Source organism: Lactuca sativa, chromosome 3, assembly GCF_002870075.4.
Source record: "Lactuca sativa cultivar Salinas chromosome 3, Lsat_Salinas_v11, whole genome shotgun sequence".
Classification (NCBI taxonomy): domain Eukaryota; kingdom Viridiplantae; phylum Streptophyta; class Magnoliopsida; order Asterales; family Asteraceae; genus Lactuca; species Lactuca sativa.
Window position 1 is genome coordinate 52,252,997 of NC_056625.2, and position 27,174 is coordinate 52,280,170.

General features: G+C 38.4%; 1 protein-coding gene across 1 annotated transcript; it reads left to right on the forward strand.

Annotated features, from left to right (window-relative positions):
- The first annotated feature begins 5,246 nt into the window (after positions 1 to 5,246).
- LOC111914461 (E3 ubiquitin-protein ligase RMA1H1) lies at positions 5,247 to 7,428 on the forward strand. Its single transcript, XM_023910202.3, has 2 exons — positions 5,247 to 5,406; positions 6,366 to 7,428. Exon 2 carries the CDS (start codon positions 6,383 to 6,385, stop codon positions 7,121 to 7,123), a length of 741 nt encoding a protein of 246 aa, XP_023765970.1. The 5' UTR covers positions 5,247 to 5,406; positions 6,366 to 6,382; the 3' UTR covers positions 7,124 to 7,428.
- The last annotated feature ends 19,746 nt before the right edge of the window (positions 7,429 to 27,174 follow it).

Sequence of the window (27,174 nt, forward strand, 5' to 3'; positions counted from 1 at the left end):
GCATCGATTATGATAATCTGGTTTCATGTATTGTTAATAAAAATCAATCATTTATTTGTATTATTGTATTGATGTTAATATGACTTCATAGAGTTTCATCGTTTCTAATTTTTGATTCATGTTAATTTGATTTCCGATTTGTGTTAATATGGTTCATGTAAACTGTAAGATTTTGTTATTGTTATTCACTTCCTTGAGGTTAACTTTTTGAGGCTAAGGGGAGTGGTAACACTCTTAGCACCTTGTCACATCAACTTTTTGGTTGCCACCTCATTTTTTTCCATTTAACACCTAAGGTTGACATTTGGTAAGGAGTGGTAACACTCCTAACACTTCATTTTTTTCTAATTTAATTAAATTGCTTTATTTTAATAAACAAACATTTTTATGCATGAATATGAAACAAATTTTATTTTTTTAAACCACAAACATTTAATATAATGTAAATTATATTTTTTAAAACACACTTCATAAATAATCCAATTGCTTCATCTAAATCTCTTTTTGGGAAAACTACTTTGGCTCCAACTATCTTAGACTGTAAAAACTTAATTAAAAATGCCACACAACCATACCCTATTTATACTAAACTAATTAGAATCCTAAACTAAGTCAAAACCTTAAATTAGGAAAGTTTTCCCAAAATAACCCTGGGACCAAAACTGTCCCTGTTTCTGAGTTAACCCAACAAGTGATTAGTCAAAAGTACTCAGCCACAACTCTTAGCCAGCCTAAAATTATGTAGATGCCCGACAGATTTAGTTTCTTCCTGTAAAACATTTGTTAAGTTATTAGTCAAAATACCCAGCTTGCAAACTGACATGAAAAGCACTTGTTAAGTTATAGAAGTTTAATCAATTTAAAACTTAATTGCAACTTCTAAAGCATCAACAAGGGTTTTCTTCTTTGGAACTCTATTGATGTCAATCTTGATGTCTGTAAGTGTCAATTAATCAACAAGTGTCTATTAATCAAATCAAAATAGATGTAATTAAGAGATAAGCATCTATAACAGATTACATGTTTGAATCCATATAACAGAAGCCACAAGACATGATCACATGGAGCATCTCCAATTCCTAATCTTAGTATTTTGTTACATTCCTAATCTTAGTATTTTGTTACAACCAATTTTAGGCATTTTGAATAGATTTGATTTGAATTACACAGTGGTATTCTCATAGAGGCAAATGATCGAACACCTGGTGTGCACAGGAAAATAACAGCAGATAGTCATAGTCATGGAAGCAAATTTGAACTGAATTTGTTACATGTATTGTATATAGCCATGGAAACAATCAAGACTCACAAATGAACTGAATTAGTTACTTGTATTGTATATAGCCATCAGACCAATCACATTCGTTTCTCTCATTCTCTTTCTTCTCGCCAACACAGTGACGAGTCTCCGATGGCGAACCACCTAGCGAGCACTAGGGGGCGGTGTTCAGGTTGCTTAATGAGTTTGGCGATGGTATTTGGCGAGCCCACTCCGCTAAGCCTGATAAAAGTTAACTTATGTGTCTTCTTTCAGAATTTTTGTAGATACCTTGAAACATCAACATCACAAGTTCTAAAATCTTTGTTGCAAAAGCCTTGAAAACAATTTGGAAATCCTTATCTTTGTTGGAAAACTAGGTGTAAGACCCATGTATTACATGAGTTCATTTTAAAGAAAAAAAATATGATATTATAAACATTTGAGAAGTTTGAATTTAAAAGAAGAAAATAAAAAAATATTGAATTATTAAAATTAAATTATTTGTTTTTCTTTTAAATTAAACAAATAATTTAGATAAATAAACAAAAGAAACTAATGAAATTTTACTTTACAAAATTTAAAATTAGAAGGAAGTCAATTAATAAAATTGATATGCATTTATTCTTACATTTATTGCAATTATTATATTTAAATATTATGTGGAAACTAATAAAATGAAAAAAAAACCACAAAATGTCATGTGGAAAAAAAAGTTAATTGAAAATAACCACAAAATGACATGTGACCAAATCAATGAGAGTCTGACATATGTCAAAAAGTTCTTTATTTATTATGGAGGATGATTTGACATCACAAGTTCACAACTAGGTGTTTTCGTTTTTTATACATGTTTTTTTCATTGGCATCGTCTTAATAACAAGTTGTCTAGAAAACATTTATCTAGTAGTAAGAAAAGAAAAAAAAACCAACAAACCGAAATACTAATACTATCACAAAAATGATCTATGTATAAATTTACAACAAAAGTAGGCTTTTAATTTAAACGGTACTAATGAGAATGAAGACACCACTAATAAAAGAGAAATTAAATTACCTCCTACTTTTTATGCTTATAATTATTTATACATACTAAAATTTTGACAAATCACCATTCAATTTAATTTTATTTGATATATTCCTAATATAGCCTTAATGAGTTAGTTAAAAAAATATGGAATGATGACACTTGTCATAATTTGATTAGGTAGGAATATTTGTTGACATAAAAAGTAGGAATCAATTTAATTTCTCCTAATAAAATACTATATTTTTTTTATTGTCAAGACTTTAATTTTTTATTTTGTATGAGATCTCAACTCGGCTTAAAGTGGCTCTCCATTCGCTGCTCCTAGAGAAGAGTTGAAATATGTTATATCACTAGTATTTGGGCCCGCGCTTTGCGGTGGGTTTTTATGTGTTGTTGTTGCGTATTAGGAGTGTGTCTAAAAAAGTGAGGGTGAAAAATGCATTTTACAAAGTAGAGAAGGAAAAATCGAGCACGAAAGTTAAAAAATGTATAAGTCAAAATGATATTTTTTATACAAACTTGAAGGTGGAGGGGATACAATTGTACTTTTAGCTACAATATGATTGTCTCACAAAAAAAAAAGTTGTATTATGTATATTGAGGAAGTGATGAAAATAATATTTTATAAACTTAAAGCTAAAATAGTTGAAAGTAATATTTTAAAAAGTAAGGAATAAAAATCATTTTACAAAATAAAAAAGTTATAAATAACGAATTATACAAAGTTAAGGGATTAAAGTTGTATTTTATGTGTTGATATGCCTATACATTCTTCATTACCGATTGATGGAAAATAAACATAAAAGATTTGAAAATAAAAGGATGAAAGTGACATTTTAAAAAGTTTAAGATGGAGGAGGTGAAAATGATATTTACAAAGTTGAAGATGAAGAGGATGAAAGTTATATTTTAAGAAGTAAAGGGATAGAAAATATCATTCTACAAAATAGAGGGTTGCAATCGACATATTATACCAAGTAGGGGCTGCAAACAACAAATTATAAAAAAGTTCAAGTATTAAACTTAAACTTCCTGTATTTTGCACTTGTACATTATGCATTTAAATGGATACTTTTAGCTACAGTAAAAGTATCTCACATTCGAAGGATTGCTTTTTCACTTGTACATTATGCATTTAAATGGATACTTTGAGCTACAGTAAAAGTCTCACATTGGAAGGATTGCTTTTTGTATATATTTATAATTTGTTGTAGTGAGAAATTATATTTCCATAGAGTGGAAAATCTTACTTCCCTAGGGAGAGAATCTTTAGGGATAAAACCAAATTTTCTCAAATGGGAATAAAAACGAGACTAGTGAACTTGAAGTTGGGCTTGGATGCATGTCATGTATTGCATCATTTGTTTAAATTGATCATTTATATGTTTCAATTCGGAGTTTTCTTTGTGAAACGTTTTTTCAAAACAACCTTTTAAAGAGTTACTAAAGTTTTGAAAATAAGAATGCAAAACAAATAATCAAAATATCTATTTGATTAATTGGAAAATCACTCAAAACCAATGTTTTTACATTCTGTTTTCATAATCATAAACTCGATTATGGACACGTATATATAGCCTAACATATCAACTTGTATTAGACTAGGAAACTTATGACTAACTTGCCATAAACTAAACTTTCCATAAATTAGATTGCTTGGTCTCCAAGTCCTTATCGACTTAGGATTCCAACAATCACCCCCGAATCTCTAAGTCCTTCTAGAGAATTCTTCAACCCGATCAACATCCTATTATCTCTTTCACCACCCCGACCTCTTTATCAAGCTTGTTCTAAGAGCAACTTTCCACCTAACAACAAGACTAGGTCACGACCACATTTACCGTCTTCCGTCACCCGCAAAACGAACCCGGTTCCTGCTGCGTCTGCCCCACAGCGAAAGGATACGATATTCTTGAAACCGACTCTCAAACCGGCACAGTCTTCACCTCGCTCTGATACCAATTAAAGTTTTGAAAACAAGAATGCAAAACAAATAACCAAAATATCTCTTTGATTAATTGGAAAATCACTCAAAACCAATGTTTTTACAATCTGTTCTCATAATCATAAACTCGATTATGGACACGTATATATAGCCTAACATACCAACTTGTATTAGACTAGAAAATTTATGACCAACTTGCCATAAACTAAACTTTCCATAAATTAGATTGCTTGGTCTCCAAGTCCTTATTAACTTAGGATTCAAACAGTTACGGTTGAAATAATTAAATGCGATGGAGTTTTGTTCATAAGAGTATACACGAGAACAATGAAGAAATCAGAGGATTTAACATTGCGTATGTAGTAGTTAGAATATTGTTTTCTTTGCTTCGCCTTATCATCATATACGTTAATGCCGAACACTTTTTTAAAAATGTTTTTGATTGGATATCTTATAATATAACGCTACCATTTTTTTTAAAAAAATGAGAATATATAATTTATTAATTTATCGTGCTACCAAAATATTACCAAGCAATTTATATTATTAACTTTTTTGTCATACGTTAGGGGTTTCTTACTAATACATCTTTTAATAAAATATTTTATTATATAAATATATATAAATGTAATATATAATAACCTGTATCATAGTAATGTTTTTTTAGCTATATAACAAGACCGATCTACTGATATTCGGCCTTTCAACCTTACTTTATTGTTGTAACAACTTTCAGTGACATCGCTATTAAAATTGCCTACATCCCAACATTATTTTATTAATTTATGATAATGATAATGATATTAAGAAAATATAATATTTATATTTGAAACTGTCTTGTCTATAAGTCTTCTATTTTTATTTTAATATATACTTTTTTTTTTTTTGTTATTAGATATCATGTGAACACGTATATTATAAAATATTAAATTAAATATTAATATTCATATATTATTTTCGGTGGACGTCGGAAATTAATTTAATTTGGCATCTCTCTTTCTCTCTATATATATAAATCTGCTAAAGCTATGGCATATCTCTCTCCCTCAATCTCCACACGCATCCGCTACCTTTCTTCACCATAAATCCACGAATCCAAACTACTTTCTTCAATTCTTCAATTTCTATTTCGAGATTTTCCATCAGAAAACTTTCTCCGTTCTTGAATTCGAGGTAAGCTTTACCTTCTCTGGATCATTTCTGTGCATTAAATGTGAATTCGAAAGGGTTTTAATTTGGCATTTAATTGAGAAACCGACATAGGGATCGAAACCCTAGATATGATTTCTGATTCTTAAAATCTGGCTGCATAACGATTTCTGATAGCTCGTTTCACCGTTATGAAGAGTTTGTAACGAATTACGGTCATGAAATCTTCGTTCGTTTGATTGTAATTTCCAGCGCCTGTTAGGTTTTCTTTTTGTTCATCAATTGTTTCAATGCGATGTTTTCTTTTTAACAAATTCGAGATTTTTTTTTTGAAATTACAAACTAAACATACCGTTTTTATTGAAATGGTTAAAAGGATCACTACGCATCGAACGTTTGCTTGGGGACGAATATGATTTTGAGGTTTCTTTTTTCCTTGTGAAAAAGTTTTCCTGTTTTCTTTCCCTTTTCTGGGATTTTAAAGAAGCATCTCGCAATCATCAATTTTCTTACTTTCTTAAAGGTGTTTATAAAGGATACCAAACAATTTACAACGAATTTGATTACAATTCTGATGGTTGCTATATTTGCCCTTAATTTGATTCATCGATTTGTAAAAGCGTAGGGCCTCTTTTGGTGTAGGACATACCCAATCGAGCAGAAACCAGGCACTAAAAAGCAAAGTTTTATCCAAAAAACCATGTTAATCTTGAATCTTTCCTTTTAGATTTCTTGTTTAGAAGCAATCAAAAAGATCTAAACTTTATAAAAATGCACATATGCTTTAAGTGTTTTTATAAACAGTTTGATTAGCTGGCAACCTTATCTTATCTCTAGCAAAATATCAAAAACGAAACCGAATGCCTTATCTACTTACCTTCGTACAATATTATTCCAACAATAATCAATTTAAATATCTTCTTACACATGTCTAATCCACACTAAAATCCCAAATCCCTAATCTTTCTTTTTCTCTGTTTCAGAATTCAGACACAAATCCATGGATCATCAATACCTCCAAGATCCAATCCCACAAAACACCTTCAACAAAGAAGACAACACCTCCTTAAACAAATGGAAATCCACAAACGAATCAATCGACGAATCCCTTAACAACCCTTCATCTGGATTCGACTGCAACATCTGTCTAGATTCAGTCCAAGATCCAGTCGTCACCCTATGTGGACACCTCTACTGTTGGCCATGCATCTACAAATGGATCCACCACCAAAAAACCACCCAAAATCCCCAAACCCAATGCCCCGTTTGCAAAACCGAAATCTCCCAAAAAACAATAGTCCCATTATACGGACGCGGTCAAACCACCGAACAAAAAAGTCAAAATCCTGACGATGACATCACAGTCCCACGTAGGCCACCTAGCCCTAGATCGAACCTCCAAATCGTGCCAGCTCAGCAAGTTCATCATAATCGAAGCTATCAACAAGCAACACCAATGGCTTTATCCATGAATAACTTCGGAGGTGGAATGACTATGACGAATTTGATAAATCCAACGAGTCCTACTACTGGAATGCTTGGGGAGATTGTTTATGAAAGGATTTTTGGGAATTCGGGTAATAATTTGCATCCTACTTTATTCGCGTATCCAAATTCGTACAATTTAGCAGGGATTAGTACTCAAAGGGCAAGAAGACAGGCGATGCAAGCGGATAGATCGTTGAATCGGATTTGCTTTTTCTTGTTGTGTTGTGTGATGTTGTGTCTTCTTTTGTTTTGATGATTATTATGGGAAAAAAAGAAAAAAAAAAGAGAAAATGGTTGTTTTTTTGGGTGGTTGTGTATAATTGTAAAAGGTTAGATTGTATGGGGGGTATATATGTTGTAGAATTGGTTGTGCCTTTTTCTAATGATTTGGTTAGAATTTGGCACTAAAAGAAAGTGTCTTGATAGGAGTTTATTATATATATAGCATATATTGCCTACTTGTGGAACTTAAGTTTTTTGAAGTCACTTGTTGGAGTTGGCATATGGTATTTTAAAACCATTCAATTTATATATAATATGAGATTTGTATTTTATTTATTTATAATACTCATAGTTTGCTAATTTTGGAACTTTCTCTTGCTAAATTTTAAACATCTACATGACTTTGTAAGTTGGTTTCTAATTTGCCAAATCAGAAAGTGTCCATTGAGGATTTATCATGATTCCCATGTATAGGGTTTGAAATATCTACGACTGAATTTTACAATGATCAGAATAATCTTCTTTCATCATCATCAGTAAGACTTTTAATTTTAATTTTAATTTTTAAAAAGTTTATACTCTAAGCTATTTTAATCCAGAAGCTATTTCAAATAGCTTGAATTTTAGCTTTTAATTTTAAATTTAATTTTTAAAAAGTTTATACTATAAGCTATTTTAATCCAAAAGCTATTTCAAATAGCTTGGATTTTAGCTTTTGATAAAAGCTAACACGATTTTTTCCGAACGTTTTTGTACATATAAAATCTATAGTTTTTAGCTACTGGTTATAGCTTTGAACTACCGGTTATCAAACTTTAGCTACCAACTTTAACCTTCAAACTAATAGCTAGTTTTGCGAACTATATTTTTAGAATTTAGAGTGTTATCTAGTTAATTGAGTTATGTAGTTATAGTTGTTTTTCCTTTTAGTTTTGATGTGTTACTTGTGACTTGTTTAAATATCTCTTTGTTTTTGTTTTTGTTTAAATTTAAATGGGTCAACTTACAGATTGTTCATCAATATATTGTGTTGAAAAAAATAGATATGACGTCTAATCCTTTTAATTAATAGACCACGATCGATTGAAAATTTCAAACCTTTTTAATTAAAGATGCATGCTAAATTTTAAATCTTTAAGCACTTAAGTAATTAAACAAGACAGGTTTAAGCCAACCTGATTTAACCTATTGATGGGTCTAAATATTGTCCGAATTTTGCAATTACCATGGGTCATAGATAAATTGACAAAAAAGAAAAATATTGAAATTTATTATTATTTTTCCACATATGCATCGAACCACTAGCATCTTCTAGACTCTAATGTACATCTATGAATCGTGTAGTTGCAAACTTTTCTACTTATGATCCAAAATTTGACTTCTAGAAGCAACTTGTTGTCGAATGCAATAATAACCAAAAGATGAGGTAAGACAATACGAAAGTGTTTCAATTATTTACTTTATCGTTACATTGATAATTATTGCTTACTTAATTTTTTGAACCATTATTATATGGTATAAGAATAAACGTGTGGTATAATATTTATGTTAATTTTGATCGAATAAAAATAACAATTGCATCTATGTAAGGAAACCTAAATTTCTAATAATAAAAAAATGGGTATACGACAAGGGCGAGAGAAGTGACTTGCACCGAATGCACCCTGCAATTGAATGGTGTATATCAGTTCATTAGACATATTGTCTTCATTTTCTTTCTATTAATGTATCCCTCTAGTAATACGTCAAAGATAACAGAGCAGTTATCTAAGGGACGATTTAGCTAACGGTCGCTACCCAGAGTAAGTGTTAGGTTCGGGCCCTTGTGGTCTCGCACTTAGACTCTGACGCTCTAGCGCCAAGGTTCAACTCAGAACGAGAAACTCCGGTCTATAGCAAGCCAAAACAGTACTAACCGCTCCCCAAAGCGACATGCGTAGTGCTCAAAGCGCTGCCCTTCGGTAGTTCTACACCGATAGCAGATAACCGTTAGTGGTGTACGATCCGCCAATATGACGTCTCCACGTCCTCTCGACCCAAACAAGACAAAAGGTAATGTCGGAGACATGCTCCCACGACAACAGGTATAAAAGAAAACCTTCTTCTCCAGAAGAAGGGGTCGCCTCATTCTCTCCTTAAACAAAACCCTAATTTTCTCATCCAATTATTGACTAGATCGTCAGAGCTTCATTCCGGGACCACTCCCGGACGACGACCGATGCCGATTCTTTCTTTGTTTCGATTCTCAGGCTTAACACAAACGAAACCATTTCAAGACGATGTTAAGATCGAAGCACATATCAAAACATTTGGTGCCATCCAGGCATGTACTCAGAGCTATACAACCTTGATACGACCCTAGACGTCGGCGATGATGGGAAAGGAACCTGCAACGACCGGTGGAGGAGAAAGGAGTCCACCCATACCAATGTTTTCGCTTGATGGAACATAACCATCTGTGTTAGACGGAAAATACCACACCAATACGCCAACAACACAGACGCCAGGTCTGATAACAGGAACCGCAACGGTAGTAATCGCCGCCCTATGGCGACTGTCACCCATCACAACAAAGTAGTCGACTGCAACCATGATTGCATCGCCTCAATCGACAACAACTCAACAGTCAAAATCATCGACCTAACAGCGACAATTGTTGACTCAACAATCGCAACGGGTGTTTTCTTAGTTGCACTCGCTACTGCAGCAGACGAGGACAAACGGTTGGTCCCCAGGGAGCATACTGTCCCCACACAATACCAGTGTCAAGTCATCGGTTCTCTCCGGTAGTTGACAGACCACACATACCACTATCTGTGCAACAGCTACCGAAGTGCAACTATTGCATAAGCCAACTCCAGGAAACCCTTCGTTAAGAGCACACCATCGTCGGGATGGAAAAAGGGGAGCTAGCAAGCAACACCTTCGACATCAGAAATAACTTGAGGACCAAATTCGATACCGAAAAGGAGAATGTTGAGGTTCGAAAGGATGATGACAAATACCAAGATCACAAGAACAAGATCTGTACCATCAGGAGATCGTGCAAGAGACACGGGCATCGTGAGGCTGACAACGACATAGAGGTGATATCTAGAAACCTACTAAGTATCAACTTCTCATTAGAGGACTCGAGGCCACACAACTGGAACCCCTGGGATCCGCTCTTAATCACAACCTATATACGCGAAAATCAAATCCATAACATTTACATAGATAATGGCAGTAACACCGACATCCTCTATGAGCATTGCTTCCGGTAGTTGCCGACTTCCTAGAAGGAGGACTTAAAGTCATCTTCAGGCGGCCCATTGGTCGGTTTCACAGGACACAACCTATGGCCATTGGGCACATACACCTCCCTCTCACATTGGTTAGCCACTACCGGAGGGAGAGCATGACACGAACAACTGATTTCTCAGTAATACGCTTCACAACAAAACAAAAAATATTGCTTGGGCAACAGACGCTTTTTCAATTACAGACCATACCATCTACCATCCATGATACCATCAAGTTTAGCGCACACACCAATTCAGCCACAATTGTCGCTAGTATCCGACGTCCACATGTTTGCAACCAAATCATTGCAACGCCAAAATTAATATCGACCCTAAAAAGTCAAAGGAGGATTGCTGCACAGAAAACCACGTGATCCACCCGAACCACCCGAAACAAGCAATACAAGTGGGCGCCGATATATCAGTGAAAATCAAATCCAAGTTGATCGCACTCCTAAATCAATTCTGTGACAACCCGAAATTTCCATTTGTACGAACAATATCTATTCAATAGAAGCCAGTTCAGTTTCAGTGATTTTCAGACTTTTTCCGATCAAGTTTGTGTACATTAGGGTTTACGTTTCAGGAGATATCAGGAGAGTGGATGCTTCTGGATTTGTGAAACTTGAACATTCCAAGTTTCATAATGTCATAGTCCAATCTCCAGAATAAAAATATTTTTTGCCAAAATATTTCAGGACTATAAATAGATTTCTAAATTAAATTAATTCATTATTCACAATTCCAACTAGAGAAAAGCCATTTTCTCTCTGACGGATCTTCGGGTTTTCATCCCAGATTGTGAGTCTACTTTCCTAGATGTGTTTTAATATTTGTTATATGCTTTATAACATTGTTTACATGCCTAAAATGCAAGATCCGGGAGCTTACGGCCCAAGAACGTTCTTGGGGTGTAAACTCCAAATCGAGGCCTAAAAGCTTCCTAGTCCCGATTCCTTGTTAGACAACTAGTTTAGGACTTATTGTAGGATCTTTTGAGGCTAGAAATCATCCAAGATCATAAGGCTTTTGGAGTTTACGACCTAAGAGTTTCTTGGACCGTAAACACCATTTCCAAGGGTCAAAGTGAGCCCTAACCACCCCTAAGGCTTAAGGCATTTACCGTCTAATGCTTGTAGCTAATTTGGAAACCAAAACACTTCAAAATCATATAGTTTTAGGAGTTTACGGCCAAGGACATGCTCTTGGGCCGTAAACCCCTTTTTCAAGGGCAAAGTGTACCCTAAACACCCTAAGACTTTAAGACAATTACCCTTTAATACTTAGGACTTGAATGGGGAATAAATTACATCAAAATCACCCCTTAAAGGGAGTTTACGGCCAAGGAACATCACTTGGGCTGTAAACTCCAAGTGAAGGCACAAATGTGTGCCTAATGTCCCCTTTAGCCTTAGACAAAAACATAGAAGCTATCCTACATGTGCAAGTGACCAAAAAGAATTAAAACCAACACCCTATAGGAGTTTACGGCCGTAAACTCTAGGGGATATGGTCTTTAGGCCGTAAACTCCTCTATGGAGCATTCTAGGGCCTTAAACTACTTCAAGGATTATTCCAACAATGCTAGGCTTATTCTAGGATTAGTATGGCACTTCAAAACACCCAAAACCACCAAGTGAGGAGTTCACGGCCGTAAACTCCAAAGGTGGGGTTTGTTGGGTGGTAAGCTATTATACAAGGTCATTGGTACATTAAACCCCTTTTGCCTTGTCCCGTATCGACTTAGATGCAACCCTTAGGACCTATAACATTTATACAAAGTGTTTTCATGTTCCTAAGTGTCCCAACTTATTTTATTAAGTTATTATTTGGCTAATTAGTTATATATATGCTTATTATATGATAACTAGGCTCGTGCGTGTAAACAAGTCTCCGTTTGCCACCTAGCATGGTATCCGACACTGCAATTCAAACAGCTCACCACAAGTGAGTTCATACCCCTTTAATGAACCTTTGAAATGATTTTAAATGTTTTAAATACTTTATGGGGGGGGGGGGAATACAAGTTAAATACCTATAGTTATTGCTTCAATCACATGTGATTAATAACTAGGAAACCAATGATTTTATCACTGTTCAAACTGTTTATCAAACTGTTTTACTTCAAAATGTTTTACAAGCCCTTTTAATTTCCAAACTTATTTACAAACTGTGATTCAAACATATGTTCCTTATACTTAAACTGTTTTATCAACTTATGCCTTCAAATTGTTTTATAAGATTGACATAAAGTCGATCTTTTCTTGAAATAATATTTATGTTCCAAATGTCTTATAAAAACTTATTTATGCTTTTACTTCTTATAAATTGCATGCCCATATATGTATAGATGTATAAATAATGTTTAAAGGGCTTAGGAAGGCCATCCGCCCTATTTCATTTTTCTCGATTTGGATGTGGTCTGGTGGGATTTCGGGTGACCATCCGAAGGTCGTTTCAATATTAATTATATATCAAATATACATATATAGACATAAAAGTACTTCCATATTCATACGTACTAGACACATCATTAGTAAGTCACCATCGGGGTAACATAGGATCATACTTATACAACTATACTATAAGAACATATACAACTATACTAGGAAGAGAACATATACAACTATACTAGGAAGAGAACATATACAACTATACTAAGAGGAGAACATATACAACTATACTAGAACTAGAAACATTACATTACATATACGAGAATACGTTCACAATTGTGATCCACTGTATCGGAGCATGCCTTAAATGTCATGTCCCGAGTTGTAGCCAGAATTCTCTTGGAGGGAGAGCGTGAGTTTGCGTATAGATCTATACTGGATTGACTATCCTACACCTTGCTGCTAGCTACAGCCGGACCTGTAGGTCTGCGGGTGCCAAACGTCATTCCGTTATTACGACCATTCGTATGTCGTTGTTACCAGTCGATAGCATGGTTCAATTTATCACATTTTACCTTAATATAAATCCGGTTTAAGGTAGTTAGTATAGCAGTAGTTCCTATAATACAAAACTACAGTACTACAATGATTTACCCATTACATATTTTTAGTGATAACCTCACTTAAACATTAATGTACAAACTATATTTTGTTAAATGATAGTTACACTTGGGAAATTACACACTTTTACAACAAATGAGCATACAAAACAGTTAAGCCTTGGTAGAAGGCTACTTTAAATGAAAATATAGGTTTTTCTGAAAGATTCAAACTTTTACAAACACTTACATACATTTTACAAACTTATACTTGAGACACATTCAAACGATTTTGATGACAAACACCGACACTAAAATACTTATGAACTCACCAGCTTAATGCTGATAAACTCCTTCAAAATAACTTGTATTCTCAGGTCATCAGTAGACAGGTACCGATGCCAGCTTTTGAGAAGATGGAGCGCATTCAAGACTCATCATATTATTATTTTGATTTACATTATATTTTTGGTGTCTAAAACTGTACAGAACACACTTGTATTAAAATTATATATTTAATGCAATGGATGATGTTGTTTGCTTATTTACATTTACTGTGTTGTGATACTTTACATGACGTCCTCCGCCCCCGAACGTTTCCGCCGTTCTTGGTTTTGGGGTGTGACAGATTGGTATCAGAGCATTGTTTATAGTGAATCAAGTATATCAACCCATAAAAGATATACTAAACTATAAACCCATTAGGGATTAAAGCACTCTGACCAAGAGTCTATACTTTAAATATTAAAATATTTAATTAAGTATACTAGTCTGCATTCATACTAAAATCAGTGTCATAATGACAAGAACAAAAGTATTACGACTGTTAAATATCACAAGTGAGCTCGGGGATGTATGGTCAGTCCTGGGAATGGCATAGCCTGATCAACTATGCTGGTCCTAGGAGTGATTAGCATATGCCCTAGAATGGTTGTGATATGTTAACAAGTCTACAAACTTACCAACAATACCACAAGAAGATCAGTAGAACTTAAACTTAAAATACTATAGGTGTATTTTGTACTACTAGTTACACGTAGACTATATTCTTATACCTCTCTTCTCGCGTAGATTTAAATGGTTGGATTCCATCACGGCGACCCGTACTTTCCAAATGAAGGCAATGCCGAGTGGATCGATGAAGAGCCCGAAGATGAGCATCCAATCCCTTTGGATGATCACCTCGCAGAAGGCTTTTCTGATGGATCCGACTCCGAGCCTGAAGTCAACAACCTACCGCTTGTAGGTCAAGCCCCGAACAACAACCCTCGACCAGCTTTTCCAGGTCCTACTCCCTTGTGGGCAAACAACTTGAATCGCTGGAGTGATGAACAGGGTCAACCCTTACCATACTTGGGGGACCGAAGCTTCTACAACGCCAGCGATGGTGGCTCCGCTGACCGAGCTCTGCCTGTCATTATCCGCATAATAGCTCGTAATGTTGAACAAGGTCGAGCAGCCATCGACCGGGTCATGGAGATTGATGCCAACTCAGGTGTCAACACAGTCCGCATCCGCCGTCTTGAAGAAGACATGGAACGGACCCGGAGAACTAATGAAACCCTGCAGCAGTAGCTGGCTGCCTCACGAGCTGAAATCTTGGAACTTCGAGCTCGTCAGAGGGCTCAGGATCGACACCTTCAAGAGGTGTTTCGTCAAGTGTCCGACCTCAGGGCTCGCCCGGGGAATTCCCATCGCCGTTAGATGATGTCTAGTACATCTCTGTCTTTTGGTTAAGGAATAGCCTTTAACATCTGTGCTCTAAGTAGCATATGTCTGTAAAATATTCCTAACTTTCAGTACTCTAATTAGGAATCTAAGAACTGTAAATCTTATCTGTTTGGTATGATGTAAGACCTACTGTTAGGTCGATTTTCCCTGAACTTATTACATCAGTAATACCAGTAGTGTTGAAATCTATCTAATTTGTGGGAAAAATCTGTACACTTGTGCTTTCCTACTAATATTCTTCGTTGTGATTTCAAACACTCATTCAACTGTTGGGCTATGGTTAGTTAGTCCATGTGTCACTCTCACGTTGCTTACAAATTGATTCTTACCATCTTTCTTATCTTTATAAACTTATAGCTGAAAGATGCCTCCTCGCAAATTCACCAGGAATAACCCTGCACCTCCACCACCTCCTCCGCCTTCGGTCATCGATACTGCAGCCCTGAATGCTGCCGTAGCCGCAGCAGTGGCGACTGCCATGGCTCAGTATCACTCAACTGATGCCAGCAGAGGTGGAACCCCTGTGGAATCAACCCCGGTTGAAACCCCTGTGCGTTCGAGAGAGTGCTCCTACAAGGATTTCACAAATTGCAAACCGAAGCCTTTCTATGGCACCGGTGGAGTCATTACCCTCTCGCAATGGCTCGAGAAGACTGAATCAGTCTTCGAAATCTGTTCATGCCCTACGGTGAGTAAAGTCAAGTACGCCGCATGCACCTTTGAAGGAAAGGCCCTGACATGGTGGAACGGCCATGTTAAGGCACTAACTCTCGCCGTAGCCAACGGCATAGGCTGGGAAACAATGAAAGACCTCATGATGGAGGAATACTGCCCGAGGGGCGAGATCCAGAAACTGGAGCAGGAACTTTGGAACCTGACGATGAAGGGCACCAACATGGTCGCTTATACTGCCCGATTCAGCGAGCTGGTGGCCCTCTGCCCCAATATGGTTCCCACCGAGGGGAAGAAGATCGAGAGGTACACACGGGGGCTAGTGCCTCCGTATCAGGGGAATTTTCTAGCATCAAACCCCGCTACCTTCGACAGTGCCAAACGATTGGCACAACGACTCATTGACCATGGAGTCAGAACCCCTGCAACCACAACCACCCTAGCCATCCCGGAACCCTCCAAACCCGCTGATACTAAGCGGAAATTCTAGGGTGAAAAGAAGAAGCAACAGGCTGCCAAAAAGCAGCAAATTGTGGCAATGCATGCCGCAATAACCCCTGCTGCTGCTACTACTGCTCCGGTGAGTCGGTATGTTGGAAGTTTGCCCAAGTGCAACAAATGCAACTACCACCACAACGGCCCCTGCCGTGAAATGCAGTGCTTAAACTGCAACAGAAAAGGACACACCGTCCGTTTCTGTAAGTTCCCGGCACAACCTATCAACCAAGTCCCTGACTTTGGCGCGAGCCCAACTTGCTATGGATGTGGCGAAGCAGGCCACTATAAGAGGGACTGCCCCAATGTAACGCCTGTGTTTCCGGGCTTGCCGTTTTTAGCAATATAATAGTCTAGGTTAACCTTTGTAACCCGTTTTGAAATAGTAAGATTGTATTATTTGAGTATTATGTGTTTTGTGCTTAATTGCTTAATTATGTGGTTTGATTAATTAAGAATAAAAATAAGCGTCAAAATTTAAGTGTAAAATAAACTTAATATATTTGGTTAATGTTGTGGTAGTTGAAACGAGGTTTCCGAATATATGTAGAACGCCCAAATCTGACTTCGTATGAGGAAGTTATGATTTATCGAAGTTCCGGCTTAGCAGTATACAGCCTGTTATACTCGAATTGAGAACGAGCGGTTGTTAGCCGAAGCAATCTAAATGAGAATCGAAGATCTCATTGTTGGTATCGAAGCGATAAAAAGTTAGGCGAGAACGGACATCAAACGAAGAAGTTATGAATTTATAACGAAAGTTTCTGTCGCGGCCTATTAAAAATAATTAATAAAAATAAAGTCAAAATTAGCCGACGGAGTCTAAACGAAAGTCGTAGAGCATGGTCTCACCTTTCCGTGGATATAAAGAACGTCGAAAACGGAGTTCGTATGAAGAAGTTATGAATTTCCGAAGTTTATTAATCATTTTGTATTTATTTTTAAATCAAAATCGGAGGTATTATCCGAAGCCGAGTCACGCGTCTGATCCATGGTACGCCCCGCGTACGTGAGTACGCTATCGCGTACTCCGCATAGTGTCGACACTTCGGATGACGCATGCAATGACGATTTCGGACGCGTACGCGCTGCGTACGCCTGTACGCCCCGCGTACTCCGAGGTTCCAGCCTCTATATAAAGGATCCGAAGGCAGCCTTGATTCTTGTTCATTTTCTTCTCTTCTCTCTAGTCTTTTGCATCGTTTTTCGTGCCGAAGCTACCCCGAAGCCCCGGTATCATACTCTAGCCCCGAGGCAAGTCCCGAGATCCCGAAGATCCCGAAAAGTGCGGTTCCCGAGTCGAAGCTCTGCCCGCGAGAAGTTCGATTTTCGAAGAGATCTTCCAGATCTGCTGTGGATTACTACTTCTATAAGTCGTAGTGCTGTCGGATCGTCTTCTGATCAAGTGAGTGTGTAGTTATTTCTTCTAATACAATAATACGAAGTATTTTATATAAAAATACGTGCTATGTGTATATATTTGGTTGTGTTATGTGTGAATGAGTATTCACTCTCTTCTATCTTATAGATCTGCTTATTTCTTTATGAGATGTGTGTTATGTGTGTGTGCCTCATCTGTTATGTGACATATGTGTTGATTAAAGCATGCTATACAGGTTTTCTTTAAACTACGTATGAAAATATATATTTTTATCTACTAATATGTTGGGTAGAACATGGGTAGATAGTTGGTGTGTAATAAACAGATGAGAGGCCTCGATGTTGTTGTTGTTGTTGTTGTTGTTGATCTAGTTATTCAGCGGAGTATGGATAACGACCACGGACTCTTTCTAGACAGTCCAGTGGAACACTAGCAGGTTCATAACCTGTAGGTGTAGTGAACGATGTGTTCACCGGTGTACTCTATCCCCCTCATGGTTGCCTTTAGGATATCTATTGTTGAGGAAACCCCTTCGCAGTGATGTCCGTCCCGATGAAAATCCTAGATTAGGTCCCTTGAGATAGTTGTTTTAGGGACGTAAAGTGAGGATAACGGGAATGGGTAATCGGGATAGTGATTGGTTGGTGAAATTAAATATAACTTATTTATTGTGGGTTGAAAACCCTATATGCTCACCAGGCTCCCAAGCCTGACCCACTCAGTTTTATTTGTATTACAGGAAGTGGCACAAGGGCGTAAGATGGATGGATCATCTTGTTGTTTTGTTTACAAGTCTGTATATGTATATATTTGTTGAATGACTTGTAATGTTTATCGTTTATGCTTTATGGTCTGTATCGGAACATGACATCCCGAGTTTTGATTATATAATGAAATGCATCTCTTGATGAAATGCTTTGATAAATATTATTTTATCATGTTTTGTTTTGGGAACAAAATTCCGCAACTCTTTCAAATCAAAAGGATTTACTCTGAAAATATTTAAAAGCATAAATGAAAATCGGTCTTTTCTGGCCGAGATTTTGGGGATGTCACAGTTGGTATCAGAGCATTAGTTTAAGTGAACTAGGAATTTGTAGGATTTCTAGACTTAAACTTAGAATGCTAAATGGAATGATGAGATGTGTGTCTGTTGGATTTTAGACACGAGCACTAGTTTATTTTAGGAAAGTTGCCTAAAATGCTTTTATGTGCTAAATGTTATATGTTGCCATATATGATATTATTTGTTCGGATCTACGGTTTGTTGCCAACCGGATCTGAAGGTTTATGTGTTTAGGATTCTAAGCGTATGTATACGATATTAGAACTAGCATGTAATCGTTTGGAGTAATAAGGTGAAATTATTCGGTGTGTAGATCAAAAATGGTGAGAACAAGGAGTGGCGTTGGAAACGCAGATGAAAACAGGAATCAACCGCCAGTGATTGAGCAAATACCTGTTGTAGCAGCAGCACCAGAACCAATAACAATGGCTGCGGTGCAAGCCATGATTCGGGCTATGCTAGCCGAACAAAGGGAGGAGATGCGACAAATGTTGCATAATAATAGGGATGAACCTGTCATACCTATTGAGGAACCGGAATTGATTCCCGAGCAATCGGAGGAAGGGAACAATAGTCGCATGGTGAGTCAAGTTGGGACTCAAGAGGAACGAAGGAACGATCCGGAAAGGAGAAACAACAAGGATGGGCGTATGTACAAGAATTTCTTGGGCGCCAAACCGCCAAGTCTTTCTGGGAGCCCAAAGCCTGTTGAGATAATGGATTGGATCTCCGAAATGGAGATGGTATTTGAAAGTTGCGACTGTAGCAACAAACAGAAGACCGTATTTGCGGTTAGACAACTGAAGACTGGAGTCTTGAGTTGGTGGAAGTTGTTGGCAGATACTATGCCACGAGGAGAAGCCCTGAAAATGTCATGGGAGGAATTCTTGGAACAGCTGAGGGTGCAGTATTGTTCAGAGATAGATCTGATTGATCTGAACAATGAGTTCCAAAACTTAAAGAAGGGGAAGATGAGCATAGATGACTATGCTACTGCATTTACTGAGAAGATGAAGTTGTTTCCGTACCTAGTGCCGACGGAACTCTCCAAGATTGAGAGGTTTGCTAACGGACTGCCTGCTGACTTTGGTCCGACAGTCAAAATGGCAACCACTCTGAAAACGGCTGTACGTGCAGCTAAGAATGTGGAGGCCCAGCAGAAGGAAAAGGGTCTGGAAAGAATAGATGTTGGAGAAAAGAGGAAGTTCGATGGAACTTCAGGGTCCAACAAGAAAAACAAGTTCTCGAAGTCTGGTTCGAGGGGAGGTGGAGGTGAAGCGAAATGGTGCGACAAATGTAAGAAGAAGCATCATGGAAGATGTGAGGTGGCGAACACGTGCTACAAGTGTGGAAAGCCAGGGCACTATGCCAATGAGTGTACCCTCACAAAGAAAGTTTGCTATGGTTGTGGTGAGGAGGGTCATATGTCGAGAGACTGCCCGAAGAAGAAGGAGGCAGCTAGACCCAGCACTCCGCCAAAGCCAAAGGCGAGAGCATTCCAGATGACACTGGAAGCTGCTAAAGATGAAGCTGATGTCGCTTCAGGTACCTTTCTCGTTAACGAATTGCCTGCCCAAATTTTATTTGATTCTGGAGCCAACTACTCCTTTATATCGCATGAATTTGGTAGAAAGCTAGCTTTGCCTGTTGTTAGACTAGATAATGCTTTATTAGTCGAAGTTGCTAGTGGCAAGTTTGTACCTGTTAGCTATCGCATGAAAAACATCTTAATTGATCTGAATGGGAATAAGTTCCACGAGGAATTATTGCCTATCGAACTTAATGGTTTCGACATCGTATTGGGAATGAATTGGCTAAGCGCCAACGACGCCGAAATTTTATGCAAGAAGAAAATAGTCAAAGTAAACCCGCCTGGGAAAGATTCGTTTATGGTGTATGGAGATAAACGCAGAGTGAATTCTGGAATCATTTCGTTGATGAAAGCCAGAAAATGTTTGACCAAGGGGTGTACATCGTTTTTAGCATTCGTGATTGATGCTAAGAAGGAAAAGAAGGTGATGCAGAATATTCCAGTGGTGTGTGATTATCCGGAAGTATTTCCCGAAGATCTTCCTGGATTACCGCCTGATAGACAAGTGGAATTCTGTATTGACTTGTTGCCAGGAACAACGCCAATTGCGAAAGCACCTTATCGATTAGCACCGACGGAGATGAAGGAACTAATGATGCAACTTCAGGAGTTATTGGACAACGGTTTCATTAGACCTAGTTCATCGCCCTGGGGAGCTCCGGTGTTATTTGTAAAGAAGAAAGATGGAAGTATGAGAATGTGCATCGATTACAGGGAGCTAAACAAGGCAACAATAAAGAATAGATATCCGTTGCCGAGGATTGATGACCTGTTTGATCAATTGCAAGGTTCGAGCTATTTCTCGAAGATCGATCTTAGGTCAGGATATCATCAGCTAAAAGTAAGAGAGCAAGATATCGAGAAGACTGCATTCAGAACTAGATATGGACACTACGAGTTCTTGGTTATGTCGTTTGGACTAACCAATGCTCCAGCAGCGTTCATGGATTTGATGAATAGGGTTTGTAACCCGTTCCTTGATAAATCCGTGATAGTGTTCATAGACGACATTCTGATTTACTCGAAAAGCCAGGAGGAGCATGGCAGACACTTGCGAGAAGTGTTAGAAGTCTTGAAGAAGGAGAAGCTGTATGCTAAGTTCTCCAAATGTGATTTTTGGATTCGTGAAGTCCAATTCTTGGGTCACGTGGTCAACCAAGAAGGGATAATGGTTGATCCAGCGAAGATCGAAGCTGTGACGAAGTGGGAACAACCGAAAAGTCCCACGGAGATTCGAAGCTTTTTAGGATTAGCCGGATATTACCGAAGGTTTATCCAAGGCTTTTCTTCGATCGCTAGTCCATTGTCAGCTTTGACCCACAAAGGAGCTACTTATGCTTGGGGTGAGAAGCATCAGGAAGCATTTGAGAAGCTAAAGAAGAAGCTATGCGAGGCACCGATACTTTCTCTACCCGATGGAGTTGAAGACTTCGCTGTCTATAGCGATGCGTCTGGTGTTGGTTTGGGTTGTGTTTTGACCCAAAGAGAAAAGGTGATAGCATATGCGTCTCGACAGCTGAAAGAGCATGAAAAGAACTACCCAACTCATGATTTGGAGTTGGCAGCGGTAGTTTTCGCTCTGAAAATATGGAGGCATTACCTCTATGGCACGAAGTGCAAACTTTTCACTGATCATAAGAGTCTCCAATACCTCTTTAATCAGAAAGAATTGAATATGAGGCAACGACGCTGGCTAGAACTACTTAAAGACTATGACTGCGAGATACTTTACCACCCCGGTAAAGCTAATGTTGTTGCTGATGCTCTCAGTCGGAAAGTCAATCCCGAAAGGAAAAGGCCAAGAGCGTTGAGAATTGAAGTTGTCTCAACTATTTTGGAAAGTATAAAGAAAGCTCAGAGCGAAGCTTCTGAGAAGAATGACAGAAAGGAGGAACGTTTGGGCAAAACGTTGGTGTTCGGTGTAAACAGTCATGGACTGAAGGTGTTCCAAGATCGAATTTGGATACCTAAGACAGGAGGAGTCAGAGATCTTCTGATGGAAGAAGCTCACAAGACCATGTACTCGATTCATCCGGGTAGCACTAAAATGTATAGGGACCTGAAACCCTACTACTGGTGGCCGACGATGAAGCTTGATGTTGCAAAGTATGTGGCCGAGTGTGTGACTTGTGCGAGAGTCAAGACACAACATCAGAAACCGTACGGGAGTTTAGAACCTTTGCCTGTGCCTATGGGTAAGTGGGAAGACATTGCTATGGATTTTATCACTAAACTGCCCAGAACAAAGAATGGTCACGACATGATTTGGGTGATCGTTGATGGATTCACTAAGAGTGCGCATTTCATAGCGGCCAGGGAGAAATGGTCTATGGAGAAGCTTGCGAATTCTTACGTGAAGGAAATTGTGAGGCTTCACGGTGTTCCGTTAACGATTGTTTCAGATCGTGATAGCCGTTTCACATCGAGGTTTTGGAAAAGTCTACAAGATGAATTTGGTACCAAGTTGTGTTTGAGTACAGCTTACCATCCGCAGACTGATGGTCAGAGCGAACGAACGATACAAACACTTGAAGATATGCTGAGAGCATGTACTCTGGAATTCCTAGGTAATTGGGATGAACATTTACCGTTGGTAGAATTTTCCTATAATAATAGTTTCCACTCGAGCATTAAGATGGCACCTTACCAAGCTTTGTATGGACAGAAGTGTCGTACGCCGTCTTGTTGGCTTGAGGCTGGGGAAAAGCAGTTTATGGGACCGGAGTTGGTTCATCAAACTGCTGAAAAGTTGAAAATAATTAGGGAAAGAATGTTAGCGGCTCAGGATCGTCAAAAGAGCTATGCTGACAAGAAGCGGAGACCGATAACTTTTGAGGTTGGGGATTCGGTTTTGCTTAAAGTCTCACCGTGGAAGGGACTTATAAGATTTGGTAAAAGGGGAAAGTTAAGTCCAAGGTTTATTGGACCGTTTAAAGTTCTTCAGAGGATTGGGAATCAAGCTTACAAGCTCGAATTACCAGAAGAACTGAATGGAATTCATAACACTTTTCATGTGTGTTATTTGAAGAAGTTCACGGGAGAAGTTCCCGACATAATTCCAATTTCTGAATTGAGAATTGATGAGAACAAAAGGTTGATTGAAGAACCAGAGGCAATTGTTGACCGAAAGACTAAGAAATTGCGACGCAAGATGGTTGGGTTAGTGCTTGTCCGATGGAAACACACGAATGGGCCGAATCTCACCTGGGAGACGGAGAGTGACATGTTGAGTCGCTATCCGCATTTGTTTGTTGATGTGTGATTCCGGGGACGGAATCATTCTAAGGTGGAGAGAATTGTAACGCCTGTGTTTCCGGGCTTGCCGTTTTTAGCAATATAATAGTCTAGGTTAACCTTTGTAACCCGTTTTGAAATAATAAGATTGTATTATTTGAGTATTATGTGTTTTGTGCTTAATTGCTTAATTATGTGGTTTGATTAATTAAGAATAAAAATAAGCGTCAAAATTTAAGTGTAAAATAAACTTAATATATTTGGTTAATGTTGTGGTAGTTGAAACGAGGTTTCCGAATATATGTAGAACGCCCAAATCTGACTTCGTATGAGGAAGTTATGATTTATCGAAGTTCCGGCTTAGCAGTATACAGCCTGTTATACTCGAATTGAGAACGAGCGGTTGTTAGCCGAAGCAATCTAAATGAGAATCGAAGATCTCATTGTTGGTATCGAAGCGATAAAAAGTTAGGCGAGAACGGACATCAAACGAAGAAGTTATGAATTTATAACGAAAGTTTCTGTCGCGGCCTATTAAAAATAATTAATAAAAATAAAGTCAAAATTAGCCGACGGAGTCTAAACGAAAGTCGTAGAGCATGGTCTCACCTTTCCGTGGATATAAAGAACGTCGAAAACGGAGTTCGTATGAAGAAGTTATGAATTTCCGAAGTTTATTAATCATTTTGTATTTATTTTTAAATCAAAATCGGAGGTATTATCCGAAGCCGAGTCACGCGTCTGATCCATGGTACGCCCCGCGTACGTGAGTACGCTATCGCGTACTCCGCATAGTGTCGACACTTCGGATGACGCATGCAATGACGATTTCGGACGCGTACGCGCTGCGTACGCCTGTACGCCCCGCGTACTCCGAGGTTCCAGCCTCTATATAAAGGATCCGAAGGCAGCCTTGATTCTTGTTCATTTTCTTCTCTTCTCTCTAGTCTTTTGCATCGTTTTTCGTGCCGAAGCTACCCCGAAGCCCCGGTATCATACTCTAGCCCCGAGGCAAGTCCCGAGATCCCGAAGATCCCGAAAAGTGCGGTTCCCGAGTCGAAGCTCTGCCCGCGAGAAGTTCGATTTTCGAAGAGATCTTCCAGATCTGCTGTGGATTACTACTTCTATAAGTCGTAGTGCTGTCGGATCGTCTTCTGATCAAGTGAGTGTGTAGTTATTTCTTCTAATACAATAATACGAAGTATTTTATATAAAAATACGTGCTATGTGTATATATTTGGTTGTGTTATGTGTGAATGAGTATTCACTCTCTTCTATCTTATAGATCTGCTTATTTCTTTATGAGATGTGTGTTATGTGTGTGTGCCTCATCTGTTATGTGACATATGTGTTGATTAAAGCATGCTATACAGGTTTTCTTTAAACTACGTATGAAAATATATATTTTTATCTACTAATATGTTGGGTAGAACATGGGTAGATAGTTGGTGTGTAATAAACAGATGAGAGGCCTCGATGTTGTTGTTGTTGTTGTTGTTGTTGATCTAGTTATTCAGCGGAGTATGGATAACGACCACGGACTCTTTCTAGACAGTCCAGTGGAACACTAGCAGGTTCATAACCTGTAGGTGTAGTGAACGATGTGTTCACCGGTGTACTCTATCCCCCTCATGGTTGCCTTTAGGATATCTATTGTTGAGGAAACCCCTTCGCAGTGATGTCCGTCCCGATGAAAATCCTAGATTAGGTCCCTTGAGATAGTTGTTTTAGGGACGTAAAGTGAGGATAACGGGAATGGGTAATCGGGATAGTGATTGGTTGGTGAAATTAAATATAACTTATTTATTGTGGGTTGAAAACCCTATATGCTCACCAGGCTCCCAAGCCTGACCCACTCAGTTTTATTTGTATTACAGGAAGTGGCACAAGGGCGTAAGATGGATGGATCATCTTGTTGTTTTGTTTACAAGTCTGTATATGTATATATTTGTTGAATGACTTGTAATGTTTATCGTTTATGCTTTATGGTCTGTATCGGAACATGACATCCCGAGTTTTGATTATATAATGAAATGCATCTCTTGATGAAATGCTTTGATAAATATTATTTTATCATGTTTTGTTTTGGGAACAAAATTCCGCAACTCTTTCAAATCAAAAGGATTTACTCTGAAAATATTTAAAAGCATAAATGAAAATCGGTCTTTTCTGGCCGAGATTTTGGGGATGTCACACCCAAAGCAAAGAATGCTGGTGGACCAGGAAGGGTACTAGCTATAGGCCACGGGGAAGCAGTTGCTGACCCGACCGTGGTGACTGGTACGTTCCTCCTCGATAACTCCTATGCATGCATTCTGTTCGATAGTGGAGAGAAGCTTCGTAAACCATAAATTTGCTTGCATGCTTAATCAACCAACGCACGCATTCAAAGAACTATCCACAGCAGAAATGGCTAATGGAAAAACTGAAAGTACGAGTAGCATATACTTAGGTTGTACCCTAACTCTAGATAACCATTCATTCCCAATCGACCTCATGCCAGTCTCAATAAAAAGTTTCGACGTTATCATTGGCATGGATTGGTTAATCCTTCATCGCGCCGACATCATGTGCTACGAGAAAGCAGTCCGTCTAAACCTTCCGTCTAACAAAACTCTTATAGTCTACGGCGACAAACCCGGCACAAGTCTTCGTATTATATCAAGTATTCAAGCACAGAAGTATCTGTGTAAGGAATACCATGCATTCCTTGCTCACGTCGTCGACACGAGCCTCGAAACGAAAGAACTAAAGAACATCCCAGTAGTGAGCGACTTCCCCGACATTTTCCCAGAAGAACTACCCGGGTTACCTCCGCAACGACATGTCGAGTTTAGGATCGACTTAGTCCCAGGAGCTACCCCAGTAGCCAAGTCGCCCTACCGTTTAGCACCAGCTGAGATGCAGGAACTCTCTGGTCAACTTAACGAACTGCTCAGTAAGGGATTTATAAGACCAAGTTTCTCACCTTGGGGAGCACCGGTCTTGTTCGTTAAGAAGAAAGACAGATCATTCCGTATGTGCATTGACTACAGAGAACTCAACAAACTGACGGTCAAAAATCGTTACCCTCTGCCTCGCATAGACGATTTATTTGACCAACTGCAAGGGGCGAACTATTTTTCTAAGATTGATCTGAGATCCGGATATCACCAGTTACGAGTGCAAGAGGAGGATGTGCCAAAGACAGCCTTTCGAACTCGTTACGGACACTACGAGTTCATGGTGATGCCATTCGGATTGACCAATGCGCCTGCAGTCTTCATGGATCTGATGAATAGAGTATGCCGACCTTACTTGGATAAGTTCGTCATCGTTTTCATTGACGATATCCTGATCTACTCCCGAAGTAAGAAAGAGCACGGCGATCACCTGCGACAAGTTTTAGAGACATTACAAAAAGAGAAGCTTTATGCGAAGTTCTCGAAATGTGAATTTTGGATCCGAAGAGTCGAATTCTTAGGACACGTGGTAAGCGAAGAGGGAATCCACGTGGACCCATCCAAAATAAAAGCCATTGAGAACTGGTCAGCGCCAAAGACGCCAACTGAAATTCGCCAATTTCTAGGTGTCGCTGGCTACTACCGCAGGTTCATTCAGAACTTCTCTCGAATAGCGAAACCTCTTACGACCCTGACC